General features: G+C 43.9%; 1 protein-coding gene across 1 annotated transcript; it reads right to left on the bottom strand.

The window, feature by feature from the left end:
• On the bottom strand, positions 1-13259 carry LOC311230355 (phosphatase and actin regulator 4-like). The gene is made up of 5 exons (XM_084316616.1): positions 12741-13259; positions 10080-10141; positions 7348-7488; positions 2056-2132; positions 1-184 (listed from the first exon to the last, which is right to left on the bottom strand). Exons 1-5 carry the CDS (start codon positions 12829-12831, stop codon positions 169-171), a joined length of 387 nt encoding a protein of 128 aa, XP_084172742.1. The 5' UTR covers positions 12832-13259; the 3' UTR covers positions 1-168.
• Positions 13260-15681: the final 2422 nt, after the last annotated feature.

Genomic DNA, 15681 nt, shown 5'->3' with positions numbered 1-15681 from the left:
TCCAGGAGACATGGCCTCCAATGTTCACCGCGCCCCCCCCAAATATCAGGACACCCAGGAGCGGCGGGGACCGGGGAACCGGGGAAGGACTCCTCGCCAAAAGGTCAAAGGTCGCCACCGCGCTGACGGAACCAGACAGTTAAACAGCATCTCTTCACAGAAGAAACCTCAAGGCCGGTGGAACCTGCGAGAGGGAGAGAAGGTCAGATTCGATTAGATTCTTTTTTCTTTTCTTTTTTTTGTATCCACTTTTTCTCCCATTTTCTATATTTTCTCCCATCCCAATTTCGTATCATCCAATTCAACCCTCCCCTGTCACGAACGCTGTTTCTTGCCTCACACAAGCCGGCTGCAATGTGGACTAAGTCATACATAGCACAAGTCCCCTCCGGTACTTGAGGTAACAGCAGTCTCATCTTTTCACCTGCGCAGCTCGATCTCTCAGTGGCGAGGAGTAACGCGTGGGAGGCTCACGCTGCCCCCGACACTTCCTGATTCTACTGCGCAGGCGCACCAACCGACCTGTAGGAGTCGCTGTCCACAACGCCCGATCCCCACCCATCAGTTTCCCACCCCCTAATACGGCCAATGTGTATTAGTATGAACGACCAGCTAAACTGAAAGCAATGTGGAGCGCTGGGCTCGAACAGGCAAGCCCAGCATCTCCGTCATTCGTGGCGAGCGCCTTGCCCACTACGCCCCTCGATTAGATTCTTCTAATGTATTGTCATATCAGCATCATACATTATCATACATCAGTACAACGAAAAGAAGTCTGGCATCCAACCAGAGTGCAAATACAACAGTAAAGTGCAATAGTGATATACAATGTACAGGTGAATAAACTGGGTATAAAATATATAAATGAGTACTACTAATTTAGTGCTAATAGTGCTAATCAGATGTATGTACAGAGTTGTAGTATAAATATGTACAGTGATACAGGTATAAAAGACACTACGGTAGTAAGTCATACTGACCAGCAGCGTAACTAGTACAGGAGGATATGTACAGATATAGTATCTACAGATATGGAAAGTACATTCTTTTAAATTATATAAAATGTAGTCCATTTTGAGTCTGGGGTTGAGAAAAGCTGGCGTCTTAAGATGTGGTCTCTAGAAGGACGTCTTTCTAATTCTCAGGTGGTGGGTTTGGTTAAGGGTTAAGGTAAGGCATATAGGTTTATAAATAACATTGTAGGCGAAAGTTAGGAGGAACTATGGCTTTGCAACTAGACCAAAAAGTAACAATAGAAAATGTTCTTGGGGAGAAAATCCCGTTCCAAGATTTCATCAATCAGAATTCTATTATTAGCCCCATTGAACGGCCTCTCCTGGCCAGAAGTAGGGTCTGACGTAAGCAGGGCTGCGGTTAGTTCAGGGCAGGCGTTTTCTCTTTTAGACACCGATGGCTATTTTTAACACATTGTGTCAGCGAAACGTAAGCAAAACCAGCGCGGACATTCATTATAGTTGAAGGGCGGCGCGAAAGAGGCCAGATTCCTCCTCTCCTGTCCTGCGGGACGGGTGCAGATAAATATGGCCTCATTTTCTACAGACGCTGTACGTTGATATGTACAGATATAGATATAGTATGCAAAAGATGTGGATAGATATATATATACGGTAAGAATAAATATATATATATATATGGTATATGGGTTACTGTATTTAAAGGTCTATAAGTAGGTATATTGGAGGATTATATGCAGGTATATTCAGTATATATAATATATATGCTGTAAATATAAATATATAAGTGTATATATATACGGTATATACCTTCATCACTTAACCGTTTCAGATGTATGTTTTTATTTTAAATCTTTTAAACTCTTAAAAATTCTATCTTGTAATTCTAGAATGCCATATAGTAGCTTTCAATGACTGGTAGCTAATGTTGTTAAAAAATCTTTAGGATCAAGTCCATTCATCATTAATTCAGTTGTCAAAATCGTTTTAGGATTTGAGAACGCGCGCCTCAAATAGTTATATGAACACCATCGCTTCAGGAAACCAGAGAACAACAGGAAGCTCCCGGAGCGACTCTCACCTCGTCAGGTGTTTGCTCGACGTGTGAACCTCCATCTCGTTACTCTTGAACTCGTTCAGTTCCTTTCGTATCGCCGCCTGCGGAGACAGAAGACAACAGACCGTGAGACACGGAAGAACAACAGAACCGTGAGCCTGAACCACAGAACACAACAGAACCGTTAGCATGTCATGCAGGCGCTCAGGTGTCTGAGTCACTGGCCTGGAAACAGTCATGAAACAATATACGCCTGTCGGAACACAGCTGAGGTTTAATGTGAGCTCCAGGTGTAGTTCTGGTGTTTATGTAAGAGACCACAGAGGGGTGTGAGAGACCAGAGAGAGAGAGAGAGACCCCAGAGGGGTGTGAGAGACCAGAGAGAGAGAGAGACCACAGAGGGGTGTGAGAGACCAGAGAGAGAGAGAGACCACAGAGGGGTGTGAGAGACCAGAGAGAGAGAGAGACCCCAGAGGGGTGTGAGAGACCAGAGAGAGAGAGAGACCACAGAGGGGTGTGAGAGACCAGAGAGAGAGAGAGAGAGACCACAGAGGGGTGTGAGAGACCAGAGAGAGAGAGAGACCCCAGAGGGGTGTGAGAGACCAGAGAGAGAGAGAGAGACCCCAGAGGGGTGTGAGAGACCAGAGAGAGAGAGAGACCCCAGAGGGGTGTGAGAGACCAGAGAGAGAGAGAGACCACAGAGGGGTGTGAGAGACCAGAGAGAGAGAGAGAGACCACAGAGGGGTGTGAGAGACCAGAGAGAGAGAGAGACCACAGAGGGGTGTGAGAGACCAGAGAGAGAGAGAGACCACAGAGGGGTGTGAGAGACCAGAGAGAGAGAGAGACCCCAGAGGGGTGTGAGAGACCAGAGAGAGAGAGAGACCCCAGAGGGGTGTGAGAGACCAGAGAGAGAGAGAGACCCCAGAGGGGTGTGAGAGACCAGAGAGAGAGAGAGACCCCAGAGGGGTGTGAGAGACCAGAGAGAGAGAGAGAGACCACAGAGGGGTGTGAGAGACCAGAGAGAGAGAGAGACCCCAGAGGGGTGTGAGAGACCAGAGAGAGAGAGAGAGACCACAGAGGGGTGTGAGAGACCAGAGAGAGAGAGAGACCACAGAGGGGTGTGAGAGACCAGAGAGAGAGAGACCACAGAGGGGTGTGAGAGACCAGAGAGAGAGAGAGAGACCACAGAGGGGTGTGAGAGACCAGAGAGAGAGAGAGAGACCACAGAGGGGTGTGAGAGACCAGAGAGAGAGAGAGACCACAGAGGGGTGTGAGAGACCAGAGAGAGAGAGACCACAGAGGGGTGTGAGAGACCAGAGAGAGAGAGACCACAGAGGGGTGTGAGAGACCAGAGAGAGAGAGAGACCACAGAGGGGTGTGAGAGACCAGAGAGAGAGAGAGACCCCAGAGGGGTGTGAGAGACCAGAGAGAGAGAGAGACCACAGAGGGGTGTGAGAGACCAGAGAGAGAGAGAGACCCCAGAGGGGTGTGAGAGACCAGAGAGAGAGAGAGACCACAGAGGGGTGTGAGAGACCAGAGAGAGAGAGAGACCCCAGAGGGGTGTGAGAGACCAGAGAGAGAGAGAGAGAGAGACCACAGAGGGGTGTGAGAGACCAGAGAGAGAGAGAGACCACAGAGGGGTGTGAGAGACCAGAGAGAGAGAGAGACCAGAGAGGGGTGTGAGAGACCAGAGAGAGAGAGAGACCACAGAGGGGTGTGAGAGACCAGAGAGAGAGAGAGACCCCAGAGGGGTGTGAGAGACCAGAGAGAGAGAGAGACCCCAGAGGGGTGTGAGAGACCAGAGAGAGAGAGAGACCCCAGAGGGGTGTGAGAGACCAGAGAGAGAGAGAGACCCCAGAGGGGTGTGAGAGACCAGAGAGAGAGAGAGACCACAGAGGGGTGTGAGAGACCAGAGAGAGAGAGAGACCCCAGAGGGGTGTGAGAGACCAGAGAGAGAGAGAGACCCCAGAGGGGTGTGAGAGACCAGAGAGAGAGAGAGACCCCAGAGGGGTGTGAGAGACCAGAGAGAGAGAGAGACCACAGAGGGACAAAACTGAACAAAACTTTCAATGCGAATGTTTGATTTTAAGCACCTTGTTAAAAAAAAATTGCTGTTTTCAAGGAATTCCAGGCCTTGACTTTTTTTTTTTTTTTAATCAAGCATTTTAAGCACTTCAAGGACCTTGTGCGAACCCTGTTGAAATTATAAGTGGCGTCTGCGGGCAGGGGGAAAGCCCCGGTGTTGTCGGTACATCTCTCTGTTGTTTATTTTCAGTTTTGAGGAAGGTTACTGTTTAAGCAACACAGGCCTCATGTGAAGTGTGTGTTTGTCATGGAGATAGGGATTCCCCTGAAAGCCAGGCATCCTGTGTATAAACCCGCCCCTTACCTCAACCCTAACCTCGTTGGACCTCACGCCGCCCCCCCCCCCCCCCCCCCCCCAGCCCCCCCCTAAACGCCCCCATTGGACACAGAACTCTGAGCTCTGTTGCCTAAACTCAGTTCATACCAACCTACTGCTTTCACTGTCCACAGCTGCCCTACACTGTAATCATAGTGATCATAATGACTACCTACCTCGTGCTAGAGTCTACACATATAACTGTATGATAGCATGTACAATAGTGCTGTATATACCGTATATATACATTTATATATTTTTATTACATGGCGTTTTCACATTCGCCGAAATGCTTGCTTGTGATTGGTCAACAGCGCTCGTCAGGGGTCCGTTATTACTCGATAACGGACCTCTGCCGAACAATAATGACCGCTGTGCGCAGCTGGACCAATCAAGCCCACTACACAGACTGTATCAGTGCTGCTCAGCATATGCACAGCTGCACTCAGCCGTCAGTGGAATCAGACCACAGACCTGCCGGCTGCCGATAATAATAATCACTTTATTTGGGCTGACAAGAGCCACAGAACATTACCTGCATGTAATCCTTTTTACACATCTGTAGATACTATATCTGTACATATCCCTTAATTACTCTTACTAGTTACGCTGCTGGCCAGTATGACTTACTACCATAGTGTCTTTATACCTGTATCACTGTACATATTAATACTAATACATACGTCTGATTAGCACTATTACTCAGTAGTACTGCTGTATATATGTTATACCCAGTTTAATCACCTGTACATTGTATATCACTGTTGCACTTTACTGTTACATTTGCACTCTGGTTGGATACCAGACTTCTTTTTGTTGTACAGCGCTTGTGCTGCATGATGACAATACATTTTAATCTAATCTAATCTAATCTAAACACGAGATGCCTGGTGTTTCAGTGAACCCCCGAGACCCCCGTAGAGAACAGGCTTCCTCTCGTACCCCAGGAGCGTCTATCCCCAGGCCATCAGGATGCTCAATGACTATGTAACACCATCAACCCATCCATCTACACTCACTGCACACACATCCACATGTACACACTCACTTTAAACAAACAATCACCTTAACACTCACTTTAGACACTACATTATATTCATATATTTTTATTAAAGAGTTTTGCACTACATTCATACAGGGGCGTATCTAGACCCAGCACTTCAGTAGGGCACAGAAGGGCACCAACAACTACGAATTTGGCCGGTTTTGGCCGGTTTGTGGGCGAAAATGGGTGGATTTTGTAACTATTTTTTTTTAACTTTATTTCGGTTTTAGGGTTAGGTTAGGGTTATGTTATTTAATTATTTTGGGGAGCCAGCCCCCCAAACTCCTGAAATGCATAGAAATCTATGAAATAAATAAAACAATCTGACATTTATATTAAAAAGAGCTAGCCACCCAAACCCCTAAAATACATAGAAATCTATGCATTTTGGAACAGTTACTATATATATAGTCAATAAAGCATTTAGTCATACTTAAAGTTTAAAGTGCTTTACTTGCATTGAACATTGCATTGAACATTGAACATTGAGGAGACATCATTAGAAAGCACAATGTATGTTTCCATAGTTACGCAGATGACACACAATTGTACATCTCCGCTGAACCAAATTATCACACAGCTATAAACTCCATTTCCGCCTGTCTCTTAGCAATAAACAAATGGATGACGAACAACTTCCTAAAATTAAATGAGGGCAAAACTGAAATCCTACTAGTCGGTCCTATAACAAAAAGAGAAATGTTACAGAGCAATATGCGGCAACTTACTCCTTGGATCAAACCCAAAGTTACAAGTAAGTAACCTACACTGGCTTCTGGTAACATTTAGAATTGATTTCAAGGTCCTCCTCCTTATATACAAAGTATAAACATTGCGATCATCTACTATTGAAGGTTCCAAGCCACAGTCTAAAGAAAATCGGGGATGCAGCCTTTGCTAACTATGCACCAAAGTTATGGAACACACTACCTATGGACATTAGGGAAGCTAGATCTCTTAATATTTTCAGAAATAAGCTAAAAACGTACCTCTTCACCATAGCCTTCTAATACACCCCGCTGTTGATTGTACTGTAGCACTATTTTACTCTGGCCATTCTATTGCATAATTTTACTATCTATTCTACTATTCTATTATTGCACTGTATTATTGGTGTGCAAACCAGTCAACTTACAAAAAAGAGCCTGTTGGAGGATTTCAACAAGATAAATGCAACAACATTGCAAAATATTTCACTATAATATTTCAAAGCGAAGTAAAAAATATTATAATAATTATTTGATCATGTTAAATGACCATTTGATCATGTTAAAAAAGGGAAAATAAAAAAGCATTTGTTAAAAAAAAAAAAAAAAAAAAAAAAAAAATTTTTATTTTTTTTCATCACTGGGGCACAGATGATCATCACTAGGGCACGTGCCCTAGTGATAGTGGTCTAAATACGCCGATGCATTCATACCTCATTTGCACCTTTCCTTAAAGTTTGTGTACCCCATTGTCTGCATTTGTACCTCATTGTCTGCATTTGTACTCACTGTACTTAAGATTGTACTTTAGCTTGTATATTGTACATAGTGTTGTTCCTCTTTTACTATTTTTTTACTGTATGAAGCACATTCTCAGGGGCTCATACAGAACCAAGCATTTCACTGTAAAGTACATGCACCTTATATAGAATAGAATAGAAATATTTGAATCATCCAGAGGGAAATTTGGCACTACAAATCGCTCACAGTAAACATTTAGGTAGACAAAACAAATCATGAATAAAAAAAAGAAATCGCCTAAGAATAAGGAATAAAATAAGCCTAAGAATAACATAATAATAAACTACGGTCCGGGATTAACATTTCCTCGGTTATGCGACAAATATAATATGTGACAAATAAAAACAAACTTGAACGTGTACCTTGTCGGCGGCTGACAGGCGGGTCCAGGGCTTGTCCGCTCTCCGGTCGTAGTCCTGGGCCTTGGCCACCTCCACGTAGTCGCTGAAGCGGATCAGGATCTTCCTGTCGCGCAGCTCGTCCACCGTGGGGCGCTGGTTGAGCTGCAGAGGAGAGGGGAGGGCAGGAGGCGCGTTAAGACAGACACTAGGGCGGGGTGGGAAACTGGGAATCACCAGAGGCCTCACGGTACGATACCATCACGGTACTCAAAGTCACGATACGATAGTATTGCGAATCAAAATATATTGAGATATGCTGAGTATTGCGATGTAAATATTGCGATATGTTGCGATTTATTACCTTTTTTCAACTGCAAAGTAAAACTTTGTCAACGTGTTTTATCTAATAAAAGTAAGTTCAGTCTGTTCATCTCACTTCAATCATTTTTATTGCAGAACATGGGGATTTTCTCAAGCAGACGGATGTACCTGACAAACTGAACCGTTTGTATTACAGTCATATATTCCAACTTAACTGAATGCACACAGCGTGTGTGTGTGTGTGTGTGTGTGTGGACTACTCTACCATTACATGTATTGAAATGAACAATGCAACTTCCTTATATAAAAAAAAATATATATAAATAATTTGCATAATAAAATATCAATACTTGGTGTCCTTGTATCAATACAGTATCGCCACGCAAAGTACTATACTGTATCGATATTTTCCCCCACCACTAACCGACACCCTCGTCAGATAGGTGAAAGACACCATCGTCAGATAGGTGAAAGACACCATCGTCAGATAGGTGAAAGACACCATCGTCAGATAGGTGAAAGACACAGTCGTCAGATAGGTGAAAGACACAGTCGTCAGATAGGTGAAAGACACCATCGTCAGATAGGTGAAAGACACCATCGTCAGATAGGTGAAAGACACCATCGTCAGATAGGTGAAAGACACCGTCGTCAGATAGGTGAAAGACACAGTTGTCAGATAGTTGAAAGACACCGTCGTCAGATAGTTGAAAGACACCGTCGTCAGATAGGTGAAAGACACCGTCGTCAGATAGTTGAAAGACAGTCGTCAGATAGTTGAAAGACACCGTCGTCAGATAGGTGAAAGACACCATCGTCAGATAGGTGAAAGACACAGTCGTCAGATAGGTGAAAGACACAGTCGTCAGATAGGTGAAAGACACCATCGTCAGATAGGTGAAAGACACCATCGTCAGATAGGTGAAAGACACCATCGTCAGATAGGTGAAAGACACCGTCGTCAGATAGGTGAAAGACACCGTCGTCAGATAGTTGAAAGACAGTCGTCAGATAGTTGAAAGACACCGTCGTCAGATAGTTGAAAGACACCGTTGTCAGATAGGTGAAAGACACAGTCGTCAGATAGTTGAAAGACACCGTCGTCAGATAGGTGAAAGACACAGTCGTCAGATAGGTGAAAGACACAGTCGTCAGATAGGTGAAAGACACCATCGTCAGATAGGTGAAAGACACAGTCGTCAGATAGGTGAAAGACACCATCGTCAGATAGGTGAAAGACACCATCATCAGATAGTTGAAAGACACAGTCGTCAGATAGGTGAAAGACACCATCATAATTTTTGCATTTGTTGCACTTTAGGTTGTATGTTGTCTAGTGTTTGGTCTTTAGCACAATCGCACAAGGCTCATACAGAACCAAGCATTTCACTGTAATGTACATGTACCTTATATGTGACAAATAAAAGAAAACTTTAATACAATTATTTGATGAGACACCATCATCAGCTAATCCAAAGGGATTGTGGGGTCAAGGATATCCAGCGATAGTACAAAATAAATTTCATAAAATGTAATTGATCAATGTGGTATATGCCGAGATTTTAATCTGTTCTTGAGAATGGAGAGTTATGGAGTTAATGTCATGTAGGACTAATGTAGTCAAAGAGAGTTATGGAGTTAATGTCATTGTAGGACTAATGGATTTAAAGAGAGTTATGGAGTTAATGTTACGTCAGAGAGTGATGCCTAATGACTCCATGTGAGGGAGTGAGAGAGCGTCTGATGCAAAGCAGGAAAGATGAGGTTGTGGTGAGTTCTGAGATGTTCTCTAGTGTAGAACAGGAAAGAGATGAGGTTGTGGAGAGTTCTGAGACGTTCTCTAGTGTAGAACGAAGCAGGAAAGAGATGAGGTTGTGGTGAGTTCTGAGATGTTCTCTAGTGTAGAACAGGAAAGAGATGAGGTTGTGGAGAGTTCTGAGACGTTCTCTAGTGTACAACGAAGCAGGAAAGAGATGAGGTTGTGGTGAGTTCTGAGATGTTCTCTAGTGTAGAACAGGAAAGAGATGAGGTTGTGGAGAGTTCTGAGACGTTCTCTAGTGTAGAACGAAGCAGGAAAGAGATGAGGTTGTGGAGAGTTCTGAGACGTTCTCTAGTGTAGAACAGGAAAGAGATGAGGTTGTGGAGAGTTCTGAGACGTTCTCTAGTGTAGAACGAAGCAGGAAAGAGATGAGGTTGTGGAGAGTTCTGAGACGTTCTCTAGTGTAGAACAAAGCAGGAAAGATGAGGTTGTGGAGAGTTCCGAGACGTTCTCTAATAGAACGAAGCAGGAAAGAGATGAGGTTGTGGAGAGTTCTGAGACGTTCTCTAATAGAACGAAGCAGGAAAGAGATGAGGTTGTGGCGAGTTCTGAGACGTTCTCTAATAGAACGAAGCAGGAAAGAGATGAGGTTGTGGCGAGTTCTGAGACCCACCTTTCTGTTCAGCCGCTGTTTGATTTCTCTCCTCTCCTCCTGTTCCGTCTGGTCGTTTCTCTCTGTTGGATCAAGAGGGGGGGGGGGGGGGGGTCAGAGGAAGAGGAGGAGCTCTCAACTGGATTCCACTCAAAAAGAACTCCACCCTTTCAAGGTGCATCATCTCACGTTGAGAACGCTCCGACCGCGAGGCCACGGTGTCTACGGACCTTTGAAAGCTCGATTTTTTTTTATTCTAAGATAGAACTCTGAGATATGAACCCTTAAAGGGTTAATGCATTGCCATGGTGATGCAAAGAACAAAGGATAGTGCCTCGCTGTGACTTTGTGATGATTATTGTGATCATTGTTTATTTTTATATTCAGAGTTAATAATTACACAGTTTTTTTCCCCCCAGATCAAAGTGTGTGTTGCTTATATTTACGTCTTTCTACTATTACCCTGCCCATACCTGTACCCCCCCTCCCCCATGCTGCTATCAAGCATCAAGTCAAAAAAGGATTTGAAAAATCGCAGGACTTTTTGAGTGGTCAAAGAGTAATGCCGTCTGTCACCGTGGCAACCTGTCTGGGCTCACTTCAAAGGAAACAGCTGCACTGGAGTTGTGCCCAAAATAAAGACACACGTCGGACTGGCTTCAAACCAGTAAGTGAGTGGATGAGTGAACGGGCAGATTAGGCCGGTAACAGGATTCCTCTTTATTAGACGGCGCGGGAGAATCCAGTAGTACACAGTTAAATTGTTTTTAATGTCTCTCCCTTTTTTTCCCTCCTCCCGATGGGATTCAAGCTGTTGTTGAACTTTGAGCTTCAAGGCGAGGGTCATGCGACACCACGGGTCTCAAGCTCGAGCCTCTTCAGAAGGAGATGTATAAATTCATCCAGCACCAGGAACACTTGATTAAAAGACCGCCTTTGCATACAGTACAGCCCACTTCTTCGGTAAGACTTTGAGCTCACGGCACGAGCGCCCTCTCAATCTCACGCTTCTGTTTGAGGGAGAATAAACGAGGCGAGGAACAAACGGGTAAATGGATTTTATACAGTAAGATAAGATAAGATATTCCTTTACTAATCCCCTTGTGGGGACATTTGGGTGTCCTGGCAGCGTGGGGGAGGGGGGAGGTACAGGTATGGGCAGGGTGATAGTAGAAAGACATAAATATATATAGGCAATACAATTAGATCTGAATATAATATGAGAAAAATATATAAATATATAATTAACTCTGAATATAAAAACATGAGAACATTTTATATATATAATTGTAGAAAGACATAAATATAATATAGGCAAATAATATATATTTAAAAAGAAATCTATTTCAATAAGATTTCAGCCTGTGTGGATATACGGACTGGGAATTTGCCAGTGTCACATGTCTGGGGGGCAGTTGCTCTTGCTGTGGTTCAAAGTCCTCTCTCCTGCTTGGCAGAGGGACTCGGCATTGTTTAGTGTTTCTCAGGCACTCGTGTCCCAGGCAGGCGGTGAGGGGAGAGGGAGGCAGCCCAAGATAAACCCAGACAGCTGCCAGGAGCACAGGGCACGACGCACAGGTGCAGCTCTGGAGATGATATAGGAGGTCGTGTGCGTGACCCGCATGTCAGCCAAGAATCTGCCCTCACGCCCACACGTGGCTGCTTCTCGCCAACCGATTGGGTTCGGCATTCAGTTGTATATATTATATATCATAATGAATTGAATGAATTGAAAAGAGAGGACCCTGATGTAAACAAGACGAAAGTCTTTCTCTGGTCTGCATCCCCTTAACAATTGTTGTATGTATTGAGCTGTACTGTACTGTACCCATTCTGCAATCTGTTAATAAAGTTTTCAATCAATCAATCAATTCATGGGAGAAAGTCGCATTGACTGAAAAAGTGACCGTGGGCAAAATAATTCGTGAGGGTCATTTTAAAGTTTTGTGACGTTACAACAACAACAGGCAACGATGCCAATGAATTATTGTCTTTCCATTGAAAAAGTGCAAAGAAAAACAATGAAATGCACCGTAATGTATATCACAACGTTTGTTGATAGGAGTCTAAAGTATTTTATTCGGCACAATACAGCATTTTTGAGAGGTGGATTATATAAAAAAGCAGCCAAACGCGCACATTCATCATCACCATGGCGATTAATTAATCCAACGGAACCGATCCATTATCAATATCCTCTCTTGTTACTGTAAACACAAGACACAAGAAGTCTCTCTCTGGTCTGCATTCCCTTAACAATTGTGTATATTGAGCCGTACTGTATTGCAGGCTACCCATTCTGCAATCTGTTAAATAAAGTTCTCATTCATTCATCCACCAACTTTTACGCGGGTCTCGAACTGATCTTTTGTGTTTGTCAGTCGTTACATCAAAGTTATTTGATCTCTACTAACTTGATGATGGGTTGAAATAATTAAAAGCCTATATAATATTACAATAGGCTATAATAATTGTATAATAGGAGCTCTACGGTACCCAATTGGTCCTCTTAATTAATAGATCCCGTGTCCTCGGTATAATCGTTTAGTATAGGTACTTTAATGAAATAAAGTTGTTATTCCTTGTACCCCGCGGTTGTGCAGTTGGTTATTTCAGGGCATTTGGATAAATAGCAGTTTCTCCTGCTACTGGTATAACTCACGTATTTATTACAATACTTACGTTTCAAGATGTTCCGACTCTCCAGCTCTTCCACCGCCGGTCTCTGGCTGAGGCGCCTGCGGAAAAACACCAAGATGACGTTCTGGACCATTTTGACCCATGCAGTTTGTCGTTTCACCTCCTTCCTCTCACAGACCAAGTCCCTCACAACAGCAGTCTGGTCTCCCCCGACACCACAGTGTGTGTTGTTCAGTAGTAATAATGCACCGCGATCTACACATCATCCTAAAGGAAGCAGCGACCCAAGCAGCGTCCCATCTTGGAGCAGAGGAGCGCATCCACATATCACGCGTCAAGTCCCCCTTTTTTTATAGACGCGTCTTTTTCCCCCTTCGATTAGTTATTTCCTGAGAAGCGATCGGAGCTCTAAAAAAAACAAAACAAAAAACAACGACGTATAGCAACTTAGAAGTTGAAGAAAAGTGTTAAAGCGGATAACATCCCGGGTATATCAGAATAATAGACTGATGATGATAGAGAGGAGCGGGTCTGGATGTATATACACGCAGTAGCGCGTTTTTTTTGGATGAGTGCTCCTCCCCTCCGTGCCGTGCCGTGCCAGGATCTCTGTGATGCTGCTGAAACACCCCGCTCTCCTTTATTACTAGAGGAGGAGATTCCCCCATGCGCGCTCCCGCCGAACCTGCTGCTCGAAAAAAACACAAGCTCCGACGGGCGTGCACGTCATGGTCTAATCGTGTCACCAAATTTCTCCCAGCCCGGGTATTAATTATGCATCGTGTGTATATTGGAAACACGCGGGTGTATTATAGGCTACTGCTGGGATTAATAATAAGAGGTTTCCAGAAACAGTGGATGATGTGAAATGAAATGAAACGGAGAGATATGTTCCCCAGGCAGACAATATGAAGGACTGTGTACATGTGTGTAAAGCTCCAGTGTGATCCCAGAGCTTTAAAAAGGAACACTGGGCCAGTTTAGCGTTTGTATAGTTTTAAAGGAACACAACAACATTATGGGAAATGTCTTTTTTAAGTTATCGTCATTAGGGAATTAAGTGTAATAATAAAGTATTATTATTATATTTCACATGATGTGTTTCTATCCTATATCATCTCAGTGGGGGTCACTGATTATTAAGTGACCCGCTATAGGCTTATTTAAAATGCCTGCGAGATGAACACGCCAACATTTTGGGAAATCAGCTTATCATCTTCTCCAGAGTCAGACAAGATAGATAGATACCAGTTTCCTCTGTGTGTTGATTGATTGATTGATTGGAAAACGTTATGAACAGATTGCAGAATGGGTACAAGGTCCGCATCCTCTTAGCAGTTTGTTTTTTTATTGAGCCGTACTGTAATGTACCCTTTCTGCAATCTGTTAATAAAGTTTTCAATCAATTTCAATCAAAAACTAGCCTAGCTTAGCACAAATGAACGGAAGCAGATACGGACCACTAGCTTAAAAATCCAGGAGAGGTGTTTTTGGGCCAACAGCTACTGTATAGGCTAGGGGTTCATATCCGCTTCCTGTTCATTTGTGCTAAACTATGCTAGCTTGCAGTTGGATAGCCGACTACTTTCTACTGAACACACAGAGAGGAAACTGGTGTCTATATCTTCTTGTCTGACTCTGGAGAAGATGGTAAGCTAATTTCCCATAATTTTGGCATGGTCATCATGCAGGCATTTTTAACCCTTTCACTACTACCACACTACAGAAGGTTAACCTTTCACTACCACACTACAGACGGGCTGTAGTGTGGTAGTGAAAGGGTTAACCGTCTGTAGTGTGGTAGTGAAAGGGTTAACCATTTGGTAGTGTGGCAGTGAAAGGGTTAACCGTCTGCATTGTTGCAGTGAAAGGGTTAACCATTTGGCAGTGTGGCAGTGAAAGGGTTAAATAAGCCTGTAGTATAGCAGGTCACTTAATCAGTCTATCCCGATATGACAAGAGTGACCCCCACTGAGATGATATAGGATAAAAACAAAAATGAATATGAAACATAATGCTTTATTACACTTAATTCCCTAATGACGATAACTTAACACATTGTATGCCAGACCCAAGATAAGTCGGGTTAACTCGCCATCGCTTGAGCGCCAAACCAGAAAAAAGTCGGGTTTTGGTCGTTATTTCTTTTATTCGCTATTTCCATTCATAATCCATCGAGGGAGCCTGATGTTATCATTGGGAATGGGTCTGAGATCGCAAATGTCCATTACCGCCGCCTAATGCCTTGCAGCCGCTATTACACTCCATTTGAAACGATGTGGCTTGGTGTGTGGGTCGATCTGCGGCCTGCGGGAGGAGTCTAACTATAGTCGGGCAAGCCAAGCGCTTATAACGCATGCATCGACGAGGGTCGGGCACTCCTGGTTCATGTTCATTGCTGGATTACGTTGGCAACACGATCGACATCAGTACATGGAATGGCGATCAGATAATTGGAATATTCTTTTCGGGACAGATCCTGGTCAAGGTAAGGGCTATATGGTATCAATATTGCGTTGATCCAAAAATGCCTTCATTGTGATCAAAGCGTGTGTGTGTGTGGTGTGTGTGTGTGGCGTGTTCCGTTGGTGGCGATCAAAGCACCGGAAGAAACTCAAAGACAATCGACTATATTATTAGATCCATAGCTAAAATATATAATATAGCTTTAGACCTGCAAACACAGCCACGTATCCCCATTAATTAAAGCGCTGGCACACGGCCCACAGCGACCTCTGGTGCTGAACTAGTTAATAAACTTAAGATGTATTTATTTATCCTTAAATATAGCCAAAAAAATATATAAACGGCGTGGTGGTGGTACAGCAAACGTATATAACCCAGATTCCGACGACATGGATTCTCCGCGCGCTGCCACGCCGCACCAGCTGGATCTCTGGGATTCCACAGATGACTTTCAAAGATAAACCCGCTAACCCCCCCCCCACTCCTTAATGCCCACCCTGTGTAGACTAAATCTGTC

This window comes from Notolepis coatsorum (assembly GCF_963971535.1).
Source record: "Notolepis coatsorum genome assembly, chromosome: 6".
Lineage (NCBI taxonomy): Eukaryota > Metazoa > Chordata > Actinopteri > Aulopiformes > Paralepididae > Notolepis > Notolepis coatsorum.
The sequence above is the reverse complement of the archived record's forward strand: the minus strand, read 5'-3'. Positions and strand labels throughout refer to the sequence as shown.

Coding starts and splice junctions, on each gene's coding strand:
- LOC311230355 (XM_084316616.1), bottom strand. CDS start 12,831: ATGGTCCAGAACGTCATCTTGGTGTTTTTCCGCAGGCGCCTCAGCCAG. Junction 7,489..10,079: donor AACAGCGGCTGAACAGAAAG/GTGGGTCTCAGA, acceptor TCTCCTCTGCAG/CTCAACCAGCGCCCCACGGT. Junction 2,133..7,347: donor GCCTGTCAGCCGCCGACAAG/GTACACGTTCAA, acceptor CTGTCTCCGCAG/GCGGCGATACGAAAGGAACT.